Source organism: Glycine soja, chromosome 4 (assembly GCF_004193775.1).
Source record: "Glycine soja cultivar W05 chromosome 4, ASM419377v2, whole genome shotgun sequence".
NCBI classification, from domain to species: domain Eukaryota; kingdom Viridiplantae; phylum Streptophyta; class Magnoliopsida; order Fabales; family Fabaceae; genus Glycine; species Glycine soja.
The window spans coordinates 12,784,534-12,803,097 of NC_041005.1; the positions used below are offsets into that span (position 1 = coordinate 12,784,534).

At 35.9% G+C, this 18,564-nt stretch overlaps 1 protein-coding gene and 1 long non-coding RNA gene across 2 annotated transcripts; one reads left to right on the forward strand and one right to left on the reverse strand.

Moving 5' to 3' along the window:
* Positions 1-5,006: 5,006 nt before the first annotated feature.
* On the reverse strand, positions 5,007-5,979 carry LOC114410570. Its single transcript, XM_028374544.1, has 3 exons — positions 5,953-5,979; positions 5,282-5,872; positions 5,007-5,201 (listed from the first exon to the last, which is right to left on the reverse strand). The coding sequence occupies exons 1-3, from the start codon at positions 5,977-5,979 to the stop codon at positions 5,007-5,009; spliced, it is 813 nt and encodes a 270-aa protein (XP_028230345.1).
* Positions 5,980-15,275: 9,296 nt separating this feature from the next.
* LOC114409370 lies at positions 15,276-16,149 on the forward strand. Its single transcript, XR_003666060.1, has 2 exons — positions 15,276-15,618; positions 15,739-16,149. It is a non-coding gene; the product is annotated as an uncharacterized LOC114409370 (long non-coding RNA).
* Positions 16,150-18,564: the final 2,415 nt, after the last annotated feature.

The window sequence follows — 18,564 nt, forward strand, 5'->3', positions numbered from 1 at the left end:
TTTATTTGTTTTTTGGTTACATTGTTGCTTTCTTTGTTTCTCCGTGGTTGTGTTGTGCGGTATTTGGAGCTTTGAGAGAGTTTGGGGTGTGGTGAAGTTAGAAAGCTCTGTTTTGTTGTGTTATTTGTCGACTAAGGTACATTTTTTTATAGCTTTTGTGTGTATGGTTGTTTATTTTGTGAGTTAATTTGTTTTATGGTTTTTTATTTTTATAGATTATTTTGTATGTTATATTGGTTAATTGTATTTGTAATGTATGTCAAACATATAAAATACATAAGATATTATTATATTAGTTGGTTGAAGTGTTGATTTTTTTGTTTAGGTTGAAGTATTTTTTGGTGATACGAACTATGTAGTTATAATTTTGAAATTAGGTAATTAAAAGTTGAATTTGGTTGTTGTTAAATTATTGATGTAGATGTAGATAAAATATTTGTATTAGGTTGTTCAATGTTGAATTAGTCGATGTTCATAGTTTGTCAATTTATTTAGGTTGTTGTATTGTTTAAATTATTTAGTTGAATGTTGAATTAGGTGATAGTTATAGTTTGAATTAAGATGGATGAAGATCAATGGGCATATTACAATACGATGTCTGAAGAAGTTGATATGAATTTTGAAGATGAACAACATTTTGGTGTGAATGAAGGACATGCCGATTGTTCAGACACTTTTAATACTTCTCAGGTAATCATGTTGATCAGTTTCAATCGTTGGTTTAACGTATGATTTGTGTAAAAAGTAATATCTCGGGGTTGTGTTGTAGGTCTTTGCAACCCGAGACGACGTTTTGCAGTGGGCTCGAACGGTTGTCCATGAAAATGGTTTTGTTGCAGTAATTATGAGGTCTGATACATATATTGGTAGTAGAGGAAGAACTTAATTTGTGTTAATTGGGTGTGAAAGGAGCGGTGAGTACAAGAGTAGGAAGAAATAATTTGTTTGAAGAGACACTGGCACTAGGAAATGTGGTTGTCCCTTCAAGATTCATGGGAAACCAGTGCATAGAGGAGAAGGTTGGATGGTGAAGTTGATCTGTGGGATTCACAACCACGAATTGGCGAAGACCTTAGTTGGACATTCATATGCTGGGAGATTGACAAATGATGAGAAGAATATCATTGCTGACATGACAAAGTCGAATGTGAAACCAAAAAACATCCTGCTAACGTTGAAGGAGCACAACGCTAATAGTTGCACCATAATCAAACAAATCTAGAATGCAAGAAGTGCATATCGTTCTTCAATCAGAGGAGATAACACTGAAATGCAACACCTAATGAGGCTTCTTGAACGTGATCAATACATTCATTGGCATAGATTGAAGGATGAAGTTGTGGTGCATGATTTGTTTTGGTGTCACCCAGATGCAGTTAAGTTATGTAATGCGTGTCATCTTGTTTTTTTGATAGACAATACCTACAAAATAAATAGGTATAGACTCCCATTGCTTGACTTTGTGGGGGTGACACCAACAGAGATGATTTTCTTTGCTGGGTTTGCATACCTGGAGGGTGAGTGTGTGAACAATCTTGTATGGGCATTGGAACGGTTTCGAGGCCTGTTTTTAAGAAACGATCGCCTCCCTATTGTTATTGTCACAGATAGAGACCTAGCCCTCATGAATGCACTGGAAATTGTGTTTCCGGAGAGTACACACTTGTTGTGCAGGTTTCACATAGACAAGAATGTGAAGGCAAAGTGCAAATCGCTAATTGGTCAAAAAAATGCCTGGGACTATGTAATGGATAGCTGGGGTACTCTGGTAGATTGTCCTTCGGAACAGCAGTTCCCTGAGCACCTTCAAAGGTTTCAAGTAGCGTGTTCCTCGTGGCCAATGTTTGTTGACTATGTATGTGAGACATGGATTGTCCCACACAAGGAGAAATTTATCACGGCCTGGACGAATAAGGTGATGCACCTAGGCAACACAACAACAAATAGGTATTTACATGTTTTATTATTTTTGTCAATTTTCTTTAAATGATTGTTAGGAACATGATTGTTATTAATTTGTCTTGTCTGTTGTGTGTTTTAAATGTAGGGTTGAATTTGCTCATTGGACTCTGAAAAGGGTATTACATAATAGCGTTGGAGACCTCTGTAGTGTTTAGGATGTAATGAACAACATGATCACGCTGCAACACATTGAAATTAGAGCATCATTCGAAACAAGTACGCATGTCGTTGGACATGTTTTTTAAAAAATCTTATACAAGAGGCTTTTGGAAATGATTTTAAGGTACACTTTAAATGAAATTTCGTATGAGTTTGAGCGTGTACGTCATTTCAGAGACAATCCATCTTCTTGTGGTTGTGTCTTGAGAACCACGCTAGGTCTTCCTTGTGCATGTGAGCTACAAAGGTATGATGGTGGCAGCATTCCACTCGATGCAGTCCATATGTACTGGAGGAGACTTAGTTTTTTAGACCAGGGACTTTGTGAGGCTGAAGTAAGCATCAAGGAAGAGATGGATAGAATATATAAAAGGTTTGAGGAACTTGATGTCTGGGGCAAAGTTACTTTCAAGAGTAAACTTTGAGAATTTGCATTTCCCGATGAGAACTCCATGTGTCCTCCTCCGTCGAAGGTTAACACCAAAGGTGCACCGAAGAAATTGATCAAGAGAAGCCAAAGATCGACAAAGCATGATCCGTCATATTGGGAGTATGTTGATGCTTATCATTCAGTTCAAAACAGCAACACTTCAGTCAGACGCAGTGCATCATATTCTGAACCACCAAAGCTAGCAAGGATGATCCTGATGTTGGATCAATTTGCGCCATTTATGCAGGGTTTCATTGAGGACGTTGTTGATGTGAAAGCGGATGGTAACTGTGGATATCGGTCAGTTGCAACTTTGTTAGATATGGGAGAAGAATCTTGGGCCGTGATTCGCAACGAATTGATTAAAGAACTTGGCAAATGGTCGCAAGACTACATAAAGCTCCTTGGTGGCACGAAGAGATTTGAACAGCTGAGGTTGTCCCTACATGTGGATGGGTTATCCAAGGTATGTTGTTTATGCTTCTTTTTTTTTTATAAATAATGTTTACATGAGTGACACATGTATGTTTTTTGGGATTTGGATTAGTGTGGACAAATGGATGGATATAACGGAGATGAGATATGTCATCGCGTCAAGATATAATGTAATCCTTGTATCGTTGTCACGATAATAAAGCTTCACATTTTTTCCTCTCAAAAGTCAACCACCACCCGATACTTCTACGCACCGCATGATATGCGTTGGTCATGTGTTTGGAAGTCATTTTGTTCAGGTCCATTGAAAATTCGTTTACTCAAATATTTTCAATTAGTCAATAAGTTGGGTTGTTCGTTTAACTTATTATTGTTATTTCACTTACAACAGGTTTATCTCATTTGTCCCTTACCGCCTATGGTGTTGTTGTGGTCAAGCAATTCATATCCTCAGGCAAAACAGTGGCCAACTGCATACGTAGGTAGAATGCAACACTACTTAAGCCTAATGACAATTAAAACAATGCACGTAGACCTAAGCAAACAGTGAAGTTGTAACATTTATGTATCTGTATTTACAATTGGATTTGTGTTGATGTAACATGTTAGTATTGAAATACTAATGAATTGTTGCGTGAACAAATCGATCAGCTGGTCTATTTAAAAGCAGTTACGTGGTTGTCATTGATTGATGTGACACGACACTGAAGGACGTGACACGACATTGCTTTACTTGTAAACTTAAAAACAAAAAATGGTCACGAGTCTGTTAAAAGTGAAGCCACGCACCTGCATGCCATGTATATAAATAAGACATGGCCAGGTCCATCTTACTCAACATCAAGCGGTATTCACATTCAGTAAAAAAAAACATTCGACAAACAATGGCATTCTTAGGAGAAACTTCCTCCCAGACGATCGTCAATTCAAGGTTGGCCTTCATTTTTCCAAATGGAACCGTCATTCACAACGAGTGTGGGGTTTATTTTCAAAGTTCTACTCCAGTGCCCATGCGAGTACCAAACATGTGTGATTTTTCAACTCTTAAAAGCATAATACACAACACCCTTCAGCTAAACGACAATTAAGTTGTGGATGAAATTCATTACCGGTGACCACTGGAAGATACAGGTAACAAAATTCACTTCCAATGTATGCAATTGAAAGATGACATGGATGTGAACACAATGTTAATTTGTAATGATCGATTTTCATGTGTTGGACCGACTGAGTTGTTATGCACCATTGATAGAACACCAGATGAAATTTTAAACTTGAACGCACTATGACCCCTACTCATGATGCGGTTTTGTATTACAACGGAAGGTGGAACATGCCACGCCAAAACAACTTTCTAGGTTACACGTTCATAGGAAAAAATCCCCAAAAATTTGATATTCCAAAAGGATGTACCATAGATGAACTGAAGGATTTGATCAAGCAAGTAGTATCTAAAGGGAATCCTCCTCATGGGATTCATGAATCCCAACTGTTAAGGCGTTTGTTTTTTCGAGAACCTGCTCATTTGGAGTATTCTGACAAAGTTTTAAAATTTAAAGTTATTGAGATGAAATCTGATGACGACATGCTGAAGGTGTTGGTAGAGTCCAATTACTGGAAACAATTTGTGCCAATAGAAATTTTGGCTCTCTTTAGTAAACCGGTTATGGAAAATGAGGACGAGGTGGTTACGTCGTTGCAGGATTGAATGCTAGTTATATTTTGTGGTGTTTCATGCAAATTATATTTGTGTCCATCACGTTCAACTGAATGTAATGTGTTAGTGTGTAAACAAGTCTTTGTCGATTTGTTATGTGTATTATATATGAAAAACGGATGCTTAATGTCGTTGGTACTAATTTATTGTTTTTTTAACTTTTATGAATAAATTTGTATAATTACTTCATTTTAAAAAAAAATAACTAATAATTTTGACGCTTTTATTTTTTTTGAGTTCCTTGACGTGCACACATGAGAAATAGCGCCCATTAAAACTTTAAATACAATAAAAATATAAATCCTAATCTATGCGGCGTCTTTGTCGCGGCCTAAGATTTCCATATGCGGCGTCACCTCTAACTCTCCTCATGTAACGAGCCATGATGGCATATAAGTCAGTGCCTTCAATGACCATCCTGAGGTTGATGACCCGCTCCAAATCCTCAGCAATCGCTCCTAAATCCTCAGCCATCCCTTGACATCCTTGGTAGTCAACCTGTCACAGTCAAAATAACAAAGTCAGTATCACATTTTTAAAAAATTTAAATTATGAAAAAGTACACAATTTTTGCTTACCACTGAATACGTAGGGAGATCGGATGCAATTGAAACCTCCGGGATAGGTGGCTTGACGAACTCCTCATCATGTGGGGTAGGCGGATGTCTCAGCTCAGCATTGTCCTCGGTCGGCGTGACGAACGGGTGCAAAATCCAAAAAAACCAATCCATGTAATCTGGTGCCACCTGGACAGGAACTGCACAGATCTCCCCCGCAGGTACTAGATGGTCTGAAAAGTGCAGCCACTGACCGTCTATATCAGCATCTGTCAACGAATCACGAATTGGCGGCGGAGGGACGGTCTGAATGTACCTGAATTGTCGAACAACCCGCTCTGGTCGAACGTAGACGACAATCTGACCCCATCTGAGCTGGCCCGTGTACGCCGAGATCAAGTCAAAGCCCTTAACTCCTCGGTGCTCAGCATAGGGCATCCAGAACACGTTAGTCACGGTCAGGGCTTTTATACGTGCCCGGTATTGGGCTCTCTTGATCCTCGTCATATGAGCCTTACTCGTAAGCCACCTGGAGGCACGTGGGCTTGCCTCAGCATAAGCATCATCAATGATGCACTGATGCACCGTCAGAAAGTGCTCGTATATCCAGCACTACAAACACAAAGTCAACATCAATAAAAAAACATGGATTGAATGCTAGTTCAATTTAAATTATAAGTAACAATGCTTACCTGAAGTAGTGTAATGTAACCCGCCATCTGCCGTGTAGGGGTCTGCGACGCCTCATTCAGATGCTCTTACAAGTGGACCAATGCAGCCGTTCCCCAAAAGAATCCCCCTGCTTGGGCCAGGTCCCTGAAAGCTTACAGGTGCACGACATGAACGTTGCACTCTTGTTAGCGAAAAAAGTGTAATCGACCAAGTGGAGGAGATACATGCGGGCTGCTACAACTCACTGTCTGGCCCGGCACCTGCTCTGATACACGTCCCGAAGCCAAGACAACCAAACATGAGGCCCACCAGCCTGATGGGTCTCAGCTGTAGCCTTCTCAGGGGTGACCTCAAGCAGCTCTGTCAAAAGCCCCACCGCATCAAAAGTAACCAGTGGCTCGAAGGCATGCAGTGCGCCAGTGATGGGAAGGTGTAGGAGTGACAAAACATCATCCAGAGTGATTGTCAACTCTCATGCTGGCAGGTGGAAGGTGTTGGTCTCCCTATGCCACCTCTCGACGAAGGCGGATATAAGTCCAGGATCAGTGGACTCAATCCGGTGGCTGCAATCATGCCTTCCATCTCAGGCGCTAGTCTCCCAAATTTATCTACTTTTCTACCATGGGAGACAAACTTCAGATTAGGTCGTTCCTAAATTGAATAACAGTTTATAATAATGTCTATATCAAAAACAATCCAACTATAAATAATTATCATGTAATTACTCAACGTCGAAATATACGTACCTCTCCACTCTAGATGCTGTGTGCGACGTGCTCAGCAAAACCAGTCAAAACTGATGGGTCGCGTGGCCCACAAGGGAATCCCTCATCAGTAGGAGGTGAACCCAAGCTACCATCACTAGCCACTTCCTCTGCATCCGCAGCATCAACGGCTCCTGTCATCTCCGGAGTAGCGTCAGACACATGGGGAACATCCTCATTCAACTGAGGCACATCCTCAGGTGTCTGAGTAACATCCTCAGTCACATGAACCCATTGCCTATGTACTGAAGCAGTAGGCCTACGATGCCGAGAAACTTCAGGCTGATGCGCATCCTGACTCATGTCTCTACCTCTACTAGTTCCTAAGGCACGACCTAAACCTCGTGTTCTAACCATGATCTAAAATCATGAAGAACATTTAGTGTATGCTTGTGTGAGAATTGGCAAAATCAATTTTGAATGAAACTGATTTTAGTTAAAATTGAGCTTGAAGTGAAGTGATTTATGTTGGGATGTTTTCCTTATAAAAGCAAGTTAATAGCAAAATTCAGTTTTTTTTTTCTAATACAAAAGTTACTTGTTCTTTCAATTCAAATATGTGAACATCTAACTAAAATGATGTTAGCTGGTATTTAAATGTGATTTTGAATTATTCAACGGGAATCTTAATCTTAATTCTTGATTCTTAATCTCAAATATGTGAACATCTAACTAAAATCATTCTCAACCAAGTAGAGTCACACAAGTGGGGAGATTGTCAACTACATGGCAGTTGATGTTCAGGACAAATTGATATAATTGGTAACAAAGCTTTGTCTTTACTAATTTCTGCGTGTGTCTATTCTTTTTCTTGTTTGGTTAAGTATTTTGAAGATAGGAGAAAGAATTTAGGAGAAAGAATTCTCCTTCTCCTTCTCCCCCAAGGATTTGTCCTTTCATAGCTCATTTATCTTTTCTATATCAACCAACTACTATCCTCATTTATCTTTCAAAGATTTAATTCAATTAGTTAAATAAGGTAGTTAATTGTGAAATGGAAGTGGCCTCTGCTTAAAAAAGGATAGGCATTGTGGGCTAAAATACTAATACCTAAATATGGTCCCGTAAGGGATATGGGAACAATCTTAGGCTCAACATTTATTTCCAAATGATGGTGGCGTGATGTGAAGATAATGTAAACATATAGTTTTTGTCCTAATAAAATTTATATATTCAAAATCATTTGTGTCTCAGTTACATTCTTTGGAGACAAGTCTTGCAGGTGATTTGAGAAGGGAACAAATGTCAAACATTTCGATTAAGCAACTACAAGCTGAAATTGAATAATTAAATCGTTTGGTATTTCTTTCATCAAGCTTCTAGACCAACTTAGAAGGTGATATATTGTTTCTTACCAACACAGTGACTATGAGGGAACATGTACTTATATTTTCGTAATTTTCAAAATGGTGACAGACATAGGTGACAGACAAAGGCCATTGTAGTTTATATTTAGTTCAGAAAGTCATTCATAGCTTTAAGTTCTTATTTATTTACTACTTGTTAATATGGTTGGAACTAATGATTTTGGAGAATGGAGGGTTTAGATTCATGAAACTACTATTCTTTCACCTTTGCAATTAAACTCAGTGTTGTTGTTGTTTAAATAGGTTTGGTCAAGATGCTGTGGCATAATTAACAAAAGTCATTCAGAGACAAGGTCTTGACATATTATTTAGTCTTGTCTTATTTCCCTTGGGTTGAGTCTTTACTCTTAACAAAGGTTACATATTATTTGACATGAATGATAGATTAAATGTTGAAGCTTCTTTGATATATGATATGACTCTAGGTGGGGCTCTTGTTAAGGATGAGTCTGCCTCTTGCTTTCACTATAGGTCACAAAAAGTATTTGTGTCTAGGCCTAAAACTTGATGCTACACAAATGTTCATAACAGGTTGTCATAGCCATCATAGTGGAAAATTAAGGGGGAGTTTTGTTCATTGCTCCTCAACCACTCGCATGTGGAGTAGGCTTCTTAGTTGTTGATGAATAAGGGGGAGCTTTGTTCATCTGCTTAGCCACCTCACCTTAGGTTCATTAGTGAAAAAATAGCCTTATAGACACTCTTTTTGTTAACTTTGGAATGAAAATTGAGATTAGGTATTGGTTAGGATTTCACAGCTTAGGTTCATTAGTCAACAAATAGCCTTACACAATATCTAGACATAAAGCATGTAAATCATATATCAAAGGCATCAATTTGTCATTTCTCATATACATATACAAATTGAAATAGCAAATAAATAAATAAAAAACTAATAATATCAATAAAATGATGGTTCAGTCATAATTTAAACAAAAAAAACCAATATACAATAAAAAAGAGGGCTGCGGAAGAAGGTTCTTCCGCGGGTACACGGAAGACAGTTCTTCCGTGGATGACAAATCGGGCCTGCGGAAGAACATTCTTCTGCGGGATATATTGCCTGCCTGCGGAAGAAGGTTCTTCTGCGAGTGAAAGACGTTTCGTTTTTAACGTGCGGAAGAAGGTTCTTCCACTGGATCACGCGGAAGAAACTTCTTCCGCGGATATCCGCGGAAGAAACATCTTCTGCTAGACACAAATGAAGCGTCTTTCATGCGCGAAAGAAGCTTACGGCCACACGGAAGAACTTTGTCTTCAACCTCGTGCAAAAAATTCCTCACAAATGTCGTCTAACCTAAGGCCAGCCTACGCTATTCAAAGAGAAATGAGGTTAGAACACTAACCTAGATAGCGGAAGGCAACGAAAAAGCTTTGTGGAGGGTGCCAATGGAGGAATGGAGGAACCGCCGGAGGAGAAGAAAGGAATTGCGCGGAGGAGGAAAATTTTGAAATGCTGGGTGCACTAAAGAATGTTTTTTTTTATTAATAGCTTTTTCTATTTTTTTTAATGAAGGGCATCTTTGGTACTTCAGGTAATTGCTGGGTGCACCTAGCAACACCCTTGAGAGATTGGTCTATTGACTGTATATTGAGATATTGGTCTACAATTCTTGACTGTCCTAGGCCCCAAAAAATATATGAAATAAATCTTATCTTTATTTTAATCTTATCATTATCCATGCCTAATGCAGATACATCTTAATTACAAAAGATCTAATAACGAATTATCACTCAAAGGGCAAAATTAGTTATATTATTATTTTATGAATAAATTTATAAAATTAAAAGTAGATAGTTAATATCTATTAATTATTGGTTTCAAGTAGAAATGACAAACAAACCCATATTCATGGGTATCGTCCCGTATCTGTCTTGACTTTGATGGAAAATTTTCACTTTGAAAGGTGCAAGTGCTGGTATGGGTAATACAAGTTTTTTTTGAAGAGGACGGTATGGATATGTACTCACCCGTTCCCATACCAATAATATAATTACTAAATTACTCTTAATTTATATTAGACATATTACATAATTACTTTTATTAAACTTCCATACTTACTAATCATTGTTTATTTTTTTAAGATTGAAACTAAAACTCTAAGGTAAACATAAGTCTAAGGGATTATGATCTCTTTCTCAAGTCTCATGTTTTTGGATAGTTTTATGGTGATAGAAATATGATTTTCATAGGAAAATTTTTAGAGATAGGATTTTATATTGGGTTATGACTAGTTGACCATCTAAACTTGACTCGTTGAATAAATAACATATTTACTTGTTTTCCATTTTTTTAAGAATTATTTTTTTGTTTTTTTAGCAAAAAATTATTTATTTAAAATTATTGGGCAAGGACAGGTATGGGGTGGGTATACTCAATCGCCAATGAGGACGAGGATAAAAAAAAATTCATACCCGCTGGGAACGGGGACGAGGATAGGTTTGGTGAAGGAGAGATAAGGTTAGAGAATCACATACTTATCTCCGTACCGTCGTGTTTCCATGTCTGATTTCAAATTTGAGTCTTGATATACAACTATGCTAAAAACTTGATCATTTAGACATTTTTTAATCTTATAGTGGGTGATGTGAACCTGAGTAGGAGCGGATCGTTTGATACAGGCTACGAAGGTTTGGATGACGCCACTTCCGGTGAAGGAAGATAAGTCAGGGTAGACGCCACTTCCAGTGAAGGAAGATAAGTCTGGGTAGACGCCACTTCCAGTGAAGGAAGATAAGTCAGGGTAGACGCCACTTCCGGTGAAGGAAGATAAGTCTGGGTAGACGCCACAAGGATTACCTTGATAAGTCTGATAATTGGTTCAACAAGGAACCCAGAGAGAAACTCTCACCAAATTTTATCAAAATGCCAAAAGTTTCTTTTATTGAAAACAAAAACAAATACTTATAGTGTATCTGAAGAAAAGATAAAAATAGACATGGGCCTTCTAAACAGTTTGGGCCAAAATTACAATAAAAATAAATTATAACTAAAAACTTATTTAACTTGGGCCTTCAAGTTAGTTTGGGTCTTCAACAACAATTAGTAGTCTTGGTAGTGCCTCTGCCTCTGGGCCTTCATCTTTCTCCACTTGGGCCTTCAATCATCATCAATGGCAGCTATACAAATGACCAGCCTTGTCTCTATGACGTGTTGGGCTTGTTTAAGTCTGCCTCTGGTCATGGGACCTTCAAGTGCTTCATGGTCCTTGCCCTTGGTTATGTCCTCATCACTCCCTCCTTCTTGAAAAGGATTTGTCCTCAAATCCAAGGCTCCTCCATCTGCATCAAAAAGAGATAGATCAGACACATTGAAAGTGGCACTTACATTATACTCACTAGGCAAGTCAATCTTGTAGGCATTGTCGTTGATCTTCTCCAACACTTGGAATGGTCCGTCTCCTCTAGGTTGAAGCTTGGACTTCCTGTGTTTTGGGAACCTCTCCTTCCTCAGGTGTACCCAAACCCAATCACCTGGTTCAAGCACGACTTTCTTTCTGCTTTTGTTGGCTTGCCTTGCATAGCTCGCATTTTTCTTTTCAATTTGAACCTTCACTTGCTCATGCAACTTCTTCACATACTCAGCTTTAGCCTGTGCATCCTTATGCTTAAACATAGCAATGTTAGGCATAGGCAACAAATCAAGAGGAGTCAAAGGATTAAATCCATACACTATCTCAAATGGTGAACAATTAGTTGTGCTATGGACAGCCCGATTATAAGCAAACTCAACATGAGGCAAACAGGCTTCCCAAGATTTAAGATTTTTCTTTAAAACAGTCCTAAGCAGTGTGCCTAAAGTCCTATTGACTACCTCAGTTTGACCATCAGTTTGTGGGTGACAAGTAGTAGAAAACAACAATTTAGTACCAATCTTACCCCACAAGGTCCTCCAAAAGTGACTAAGGAATTTTGCATCCCTATCACTGACAATGCTCCTCGGTAATCCATGAAGCCGCACTATTTCTTTGAAAAACAAATCAGCCACATGACAAGCGTCATCCACTTTCTTGCAAGGGATGAAGTGTGCCATCTTAGAAAACCTGTCAACAACAACAAACACAGAATCCTTTCCATTCTTGGTTTTGGGCAGCCCCAAAACAAAGTCCATAGATATGTCAGTCCAAGGATATTCAGGAACAGGCAAAGGAGTATACAGTCCATGAGGTTTAACCTTAGATTTAGCTTGTTTACACACAATGCAATGACCACAAAACTTATGCACATCACGCCTCATATGAGGCCAAAAGAAATGCTCTTGCAGAATTTCCAGGGTCTTTTGAACCCCAAAGTGTCCCATCAACCCCCCCTCATGTGATTCACTCACAAGCAACTCTCTAATGGAACACTTAGGCACACACAATTTATTTGCTTTAAACAAGAATCCATTATGCCTATAGTAACCATTTTCAGAAAACTTTTCACATGCAACAAAAATTTCAGCAAAGTCCACATCATGCACATACATGTCTTTCAAAGACTCGAGACCAAACAGTTTAGTTTCAAGCATAGCAAGTAAAGCATGTCTCCTAGACAGTGCATCAGCCACTACATTCCCTTTCCCCTTTTTATGTTTGATGACATATGGAAATTGCTCTAAAAACTCTACCCACTTAGCATGCCTCTTATTAAGCTTTCCTTGGCCTTTTAAGTATTTTAAGGACTCGTGATCACTATGGATGACAAACTCTTTGGGTAATAGGTAATGCTGCCAAGTTTGTAAAGCCCTAACCAAAGCATACAATTCCTTATCATAAGTTGAATAGTTAAGGGCAGCGGCTCCTAACTTTTCACTAAAATAAGCTATCGGATGTCCCTCTTGCAATAAAACAGCCCCAATGCCCACATTTGACGCATCACACTCAATTTCAAATGATTTTGCAAAATTAGGCATAGCAAGAATGGGTGCATTAGTTAACCTATGTTTGAGGGCAGCAAAGGCCTCTTCTTGTTTCTTACCCCATTTGAAACCCACATTCTTCTTAACAACTTCAGTTAGAGGAGCAGCCAATGTACTAAAATCCTTAACAAATCTCCTATAGAAACTTGCTAAACCATGAAATCCCCTCACCTCACTCAGGGTCTTAGGTGTTGGCCATTCTTGGATGGCCTTAACCTTTTCCACATCCACCCGTACTCCCTCAGCACTAACAACAAAACCCAGAAACACCACATGATCAGTACAAAAGGAGCACTTTTCTAGGTTGGCATACAATTTTTCTTTCCTAAGCACACTTAAAACAGATTGCAAATGTTGAACATGCAAATCAAGACTAGTGCTATAGATAAGAATATCATCAAAGTACACCACCACAAATTTCCCAATAAAGTCCCTTAAAACATGGTTCATCAATCTCATGAAAGTACTAGGTGCATTAGTCAAACCAAATCTACTTTGCTCGAGCTTAATCAGTTATGGAGGATACATGTGGTTTATATCAAAACAAAGAAGAATTCATATGACTTTATAAGAAAATTAATTTTAAAAATACTTTCATTTGATTGTGAAGATTGGAATGTATACAATGACAGTAAAGTGAAATTAAATGTGGTTTAATGTTTGTACTCAAAATTGGAAAAATTTCATTTCAATCTTGTCATGTTGTCTTACATGAATACATGCAAATGTCAATATAGAATTAAACACAAATTAATCAAAGTTGTATAGTTTGTTTAACACCATGATATCTCTCAACCAATAGTAAGAGCCTAATTCCTTTCAAGACAGAATTCACTAAAGTGAGTTTTACATCTCCCAACAACTTAGAAGTGTAATGTTATAAATGTAGTATTATATTGAAAATTTTTATTAGGAAGTAAACATAAAATTAGAGTATTTATTAGGAATTATAAATATATTTTATTCATAAACATTATTTTTATATCATGTTAGTTACTTTTTTTATTGAATATCATGAGAATTACTGTCATTTTTTAAATACAGAATATAATTAATTACAGTAATATGATAAAATATTATAGTTATTGACTACAATTTTTTTTACCAAAATTAATAAATATGACTTTTGACATTCACACACTATAATTGAAAGTATAAGCACCTTGATAATATTTGACCAAAAATATCGGCATCAAAACACATTTTTCTAAATTAAAACTTTATTATTTTTACTATTGTTTACCAAATTGGTTTATAAAACATTTTACAATAAAAAATTATATATTATTAATTATTACATTCGTTTAATATAACATATTATTACATTAATTATTATTTATTAAACATAGTGTCACTTTTTGGTACATAAAAAAAAATTAAATTTATCAAATTAAATAACTTTGAACTATTTTTTAAAATTCTGATTGGCATCCACTTTTTAAGAATTTGAATTTTATTCTATGGATATATTGGATTGAAAATATGTAAGTATTTATTGGATGTGAGTCCAACAAGAGTTATTCAATTTAAATATGATTTAAATAACTTTTAGGTTCATGGTAATTTTTGTCTTTGTTTTGGATCTTTGATATATTAAAAAGTTTGTTTGTTTCAGTTCTTCATCGTTAGTTAAATAATGACATGTCCATTAAAAATTTGTGGTGACCCAAAAACTAACATTATTTATTTAGAAATTTAAATTTCAAGTTTTATTTTCATTATTGCATTCTTTTTTGTTTTAATCTTATAAATTATGTTTGTTTTGTGTTTTTTTTGTGGTTTACATAGCGCTTTGAACAATAAAAAAATCATTATCTAAGTTGCTTAAAGGACATAAAACAAAATAAATATAATTTGAAAATACTAAAATCAATTTTTTTTGCAAGGATAAAAGAAAAAAATACTAAATTACAAGAACTAAAAATATATCTAAAATTTTCTTTTTCTTTGTTTTCCTAATCTGACCTCCAAACTTAAATACCGTAATATGACATGTTCAACTTTTCACTCTTTCCCTCAACCTCTTTCACTGAGTGCCTCACCATCAACTTCACTACAACACCACCCTAGCCAACTATAGCCCAGATCCGCCACCCAACACCAACCACAAACCCTTGCAACCCCACAAACCCATCAAGCACCATAGTCTCACTTCAACATGACCAAGTCTTGACTCTACCTTATGTCATCCATAGTTATAAGCAACCCATATGCGATGAATTTGATTTCTCTGTTGTCCCTTCCCATGTTGTTCTTGTGTCGTTCCATAAAAATAACACTCCATGACTGCTATATTAATATTTAATGATAACATTTAATTTTAAAAATCATCAAAACTGTATAATTTTAAAGGGGCAGCATAAGAGAAGACAGATAAATCTTGATATCGTGCATTTTATATCCGGTTTCAGATCTCGAGCTTGATCTCATTCTCAATCTGATTTGACGCTTGAGAGGATGACAAATGGTCTTCTCCTTGATCATGAGGCCGCTCTATGGCATTGCTCACCGTGTGTGTGTGGTGAATGCCTTGATCTTGTTTTAAGATTCAAAACCCATTGCGACGCTCATCATGCCCAAATTTGGTTTTAAAATTCGTAGCCCTGGGTGGTGCTCACCATGCTAGATCTGTTTTTAATTCGAAACGCCAGAACTGTATGTTGTTTTGGTTTCTTTGTTTTTTTTTTTTTTGCTTTTACTCTTTGGTTGAATCTTTTTATGTTTGTGTTTTGTTGATATGAATTGATGCTTGTCGGGTCACAAATCTGGTTTCAGATCTCGATCTCGATCTCAATCTGATTCGATGCTTGAGAGGATGACAAATGGTGTTCTCCTTGATCATGAGGCCGCTCTATGGCATTGCTCACCGTGTGCGTGTGGCGAATGCCTTGATATGGTTTTAAGATTCAAAACCCATAGCGGCGCTCATCATGCCCAAATTTGATTTTAAGATTCATAGCCCTCTCGGTGGTGCTCACCATGCTAGATCAATTTTTAATTCGAAACGCCAGAACTGTATGTTGTTTTGGTTTCTTTGTTTGCTTTTACTCTTTGGTTGAATTTTTTTATGTTTGTGTTTTGTTGATATGAATTAATGATTGTCGGGTCACAAATCTGGGTGAATGAAGGCTTAAATGTTTGTATTGAATGTTGGCTTTTATAATAAATATGTTAAAAAAATATCTATCCTAATTTTTTATAAGTTGACACTGTAAATTTTTTTAAAAAAAAAACTGAAATGAAACTCACATTTAATTTGTATACATTAAATAAAAAGGATGTGAATATTAATGGTTGTTTTTCTTTGGAGGACAATTCAAACGGTAGATGCTAGAAATAGAATAAATTTAAGTTTTTTTTTATTGATAATTGTTTAATTGAGAAAAGTTCTTTCAAATAAAATATTTAATGATAGAAATAATAAATACCTTCTATATTTTAATTATTAAATTTATTGATTTTATTTACTAAAATAATAAATACCCTTGGTGGTGCTCACCATGTCTAATCTGGTTTTAATTCGAAACGCCAGAATTGTACATTGTTTTGGTTTTTTTTTTTTTTCCCTTTTACTCTTTGGTCGAATCTTTTTTTATATTTGTGTTTTGTTGATATGAACGGGCTTAATTGATGTTGTATTGAATGTTTGGCTCTAAAATTGAAACTACGAGAACTTAATTTGTTGATTTTTAGAATAAATATATTAAAAACTATACTTATCTTGATTTTTTTATAAGTTGATAGTGTAATTTTTTTTTTAAAAAAAACTGAAATTAAACTCACATTTTATTTGTATACATTGAATAAAGGACGTGTTGAGTATCGTTAAAGGTCTGTTAAGTCAACCATTTCACAAATTCAGGTAATCTACCTTAACTTAACGTTAAGATTATATACTTATATTTTTCTAATTCTAATTAATTATTGTAAAAATAAGTTGTGCCAAGGATATTTTGAGTAGCCATTTTTCTGTTGGGGAGATTTCCGCCCATCAAAATATATATGTAGGAGAGGTATGAAAAACTCAAGGAAAAAGAATATGGGGAGATATAGACGCACATTGTGAAGATATTGATTGCAGAGGATGTGAATCTTATATTGGAATATGATTGTGCGCTCTTTTAGGCTCTTTCGATAACCTTTTCTATCGTCAGTGCCTGGTACACACTAAAACATTATCCTTTTAACATTCTGTCAATTGTCATGGTTTCCAATATGATATCAAATATTTTGTGTCTATCTATGCTTTTATAATTTTCCTGAGCAGATCTTTGACTGTCCATTGCAAGGAATTTCTCAACCTTTAATATATCCTGTAAGGAACAGTTATTTGTAATTCTTTTCAACATAATCCATGTTCCCAACTACACCATTACGTCAATTTGACGATTTACTTCATAGAGTGAAAAACAAGTTTAATTGGAACCTTATGGCGACAAGAAACAATTGAGTAATCAGTGTTAACTTTTCATGTTTGGGCCAGGGAAGAATTTGGAACTTCTACTTGTATTTAGTAATATATCTTTTTTTTTTTTTTTTTACTTCTAGTACTTTATTCAAAATATTTTTACTGTCCGCATGATTAGTATGAAATAACAAATTACGACACCTCTATGATAAGTGATTTGTTATTTGAATAATTTCTTCGAACATATAAGAAATGCTTTCCAATTTATTTTAGGTGATTATGCTTATGAATATACTTAAAAAGGCTACATACGAATCATTCACGTTTATGATATATTTGATGGAAACAATGGGCAAGGTTGTGATTTTGTGCCCATTTCATTTCTTGCACTCAAGGGTTGTCATGATTTTGTCAAAACAAGTCAGCTCAAGGGTATTTTAAGAGTAAAAGAATTAAACTAGTAGAAGAGGGGTCAACATTGCCTCCTGATGTGACTCAAAATTCCTGTAATAAGATGAAGAGAGTCTCAATTAATATAGGGTCTGAAATTGGCAATTATAGTGCGAAACTATTTAAATTGAGAATATTTTATTGGAAACCTCCCGGCAGAGTTTTATATTTAAAGGGAGTAAACTCTTTGAAAAAACATAGGTATATAGGTTCTTACACTTAAAAAGACTTGGACAATTTTAACTAATTAGGTTGTTACTATTTTCTTAACTCTTACATTTCGCAGCACGATACAAAAATTATAGAACAAAACGGTTGCAACCTAATTATTGTTGTTGGGTAATCAACACTCTCACAAATAAAAATATTCATTCCCATAAAGGATCATGAGAACACAACAAAGATTATATCATAGGAAAAATAATAAATAATAACAAACACAATAATTTAATGTGGTTCGATACTTTTTGTCTACATTTACGAAACCGATTCAAAGTATTTTACTATCACAAAAATGATTACAAGATTATAACTCATCTTAAATAGTGTATCATTTTACAAATTCGAGTATTCCACTCAATGGTTACAAGAAATGATAACACTCACACAAAAATACTTTTCTCTCAACAAAGTGACTTTGTTTCACAATCTCTCTTCTCACACACTCTCTCCTCATGTGTTGTGTTTTTCCACTAATTCTCTTCTCTATTTATAGTGAAGAGTGCCACAAACTATAATAAATA

What these genes read in the sequence shown, in the direction of transcription:
- LOC114410570 (XM_028374544.1), bottom strand. Translation starts at nt 5,979, where the DNA reads ATGGCGGGTTACATTACACTACTTCAG. An exon ending in GTTACATTACACTACTTCAG is followed by an intron (nt 5,873 to 5,952) that starts GTAAGCATTGTT and finishes TTGTGTTTGTAG; the next exon opens with TGCTGGATATACGAGCACTT. An exon ending in ATCTCCCTACGTATTCAGTG is followed by an intron (nt 5,202 to 5,281) that starts GTAAGCAAAAAT and finishes TGACTGTGACAG; the next exon opens with GTTGACTACCAAGGATGTCA.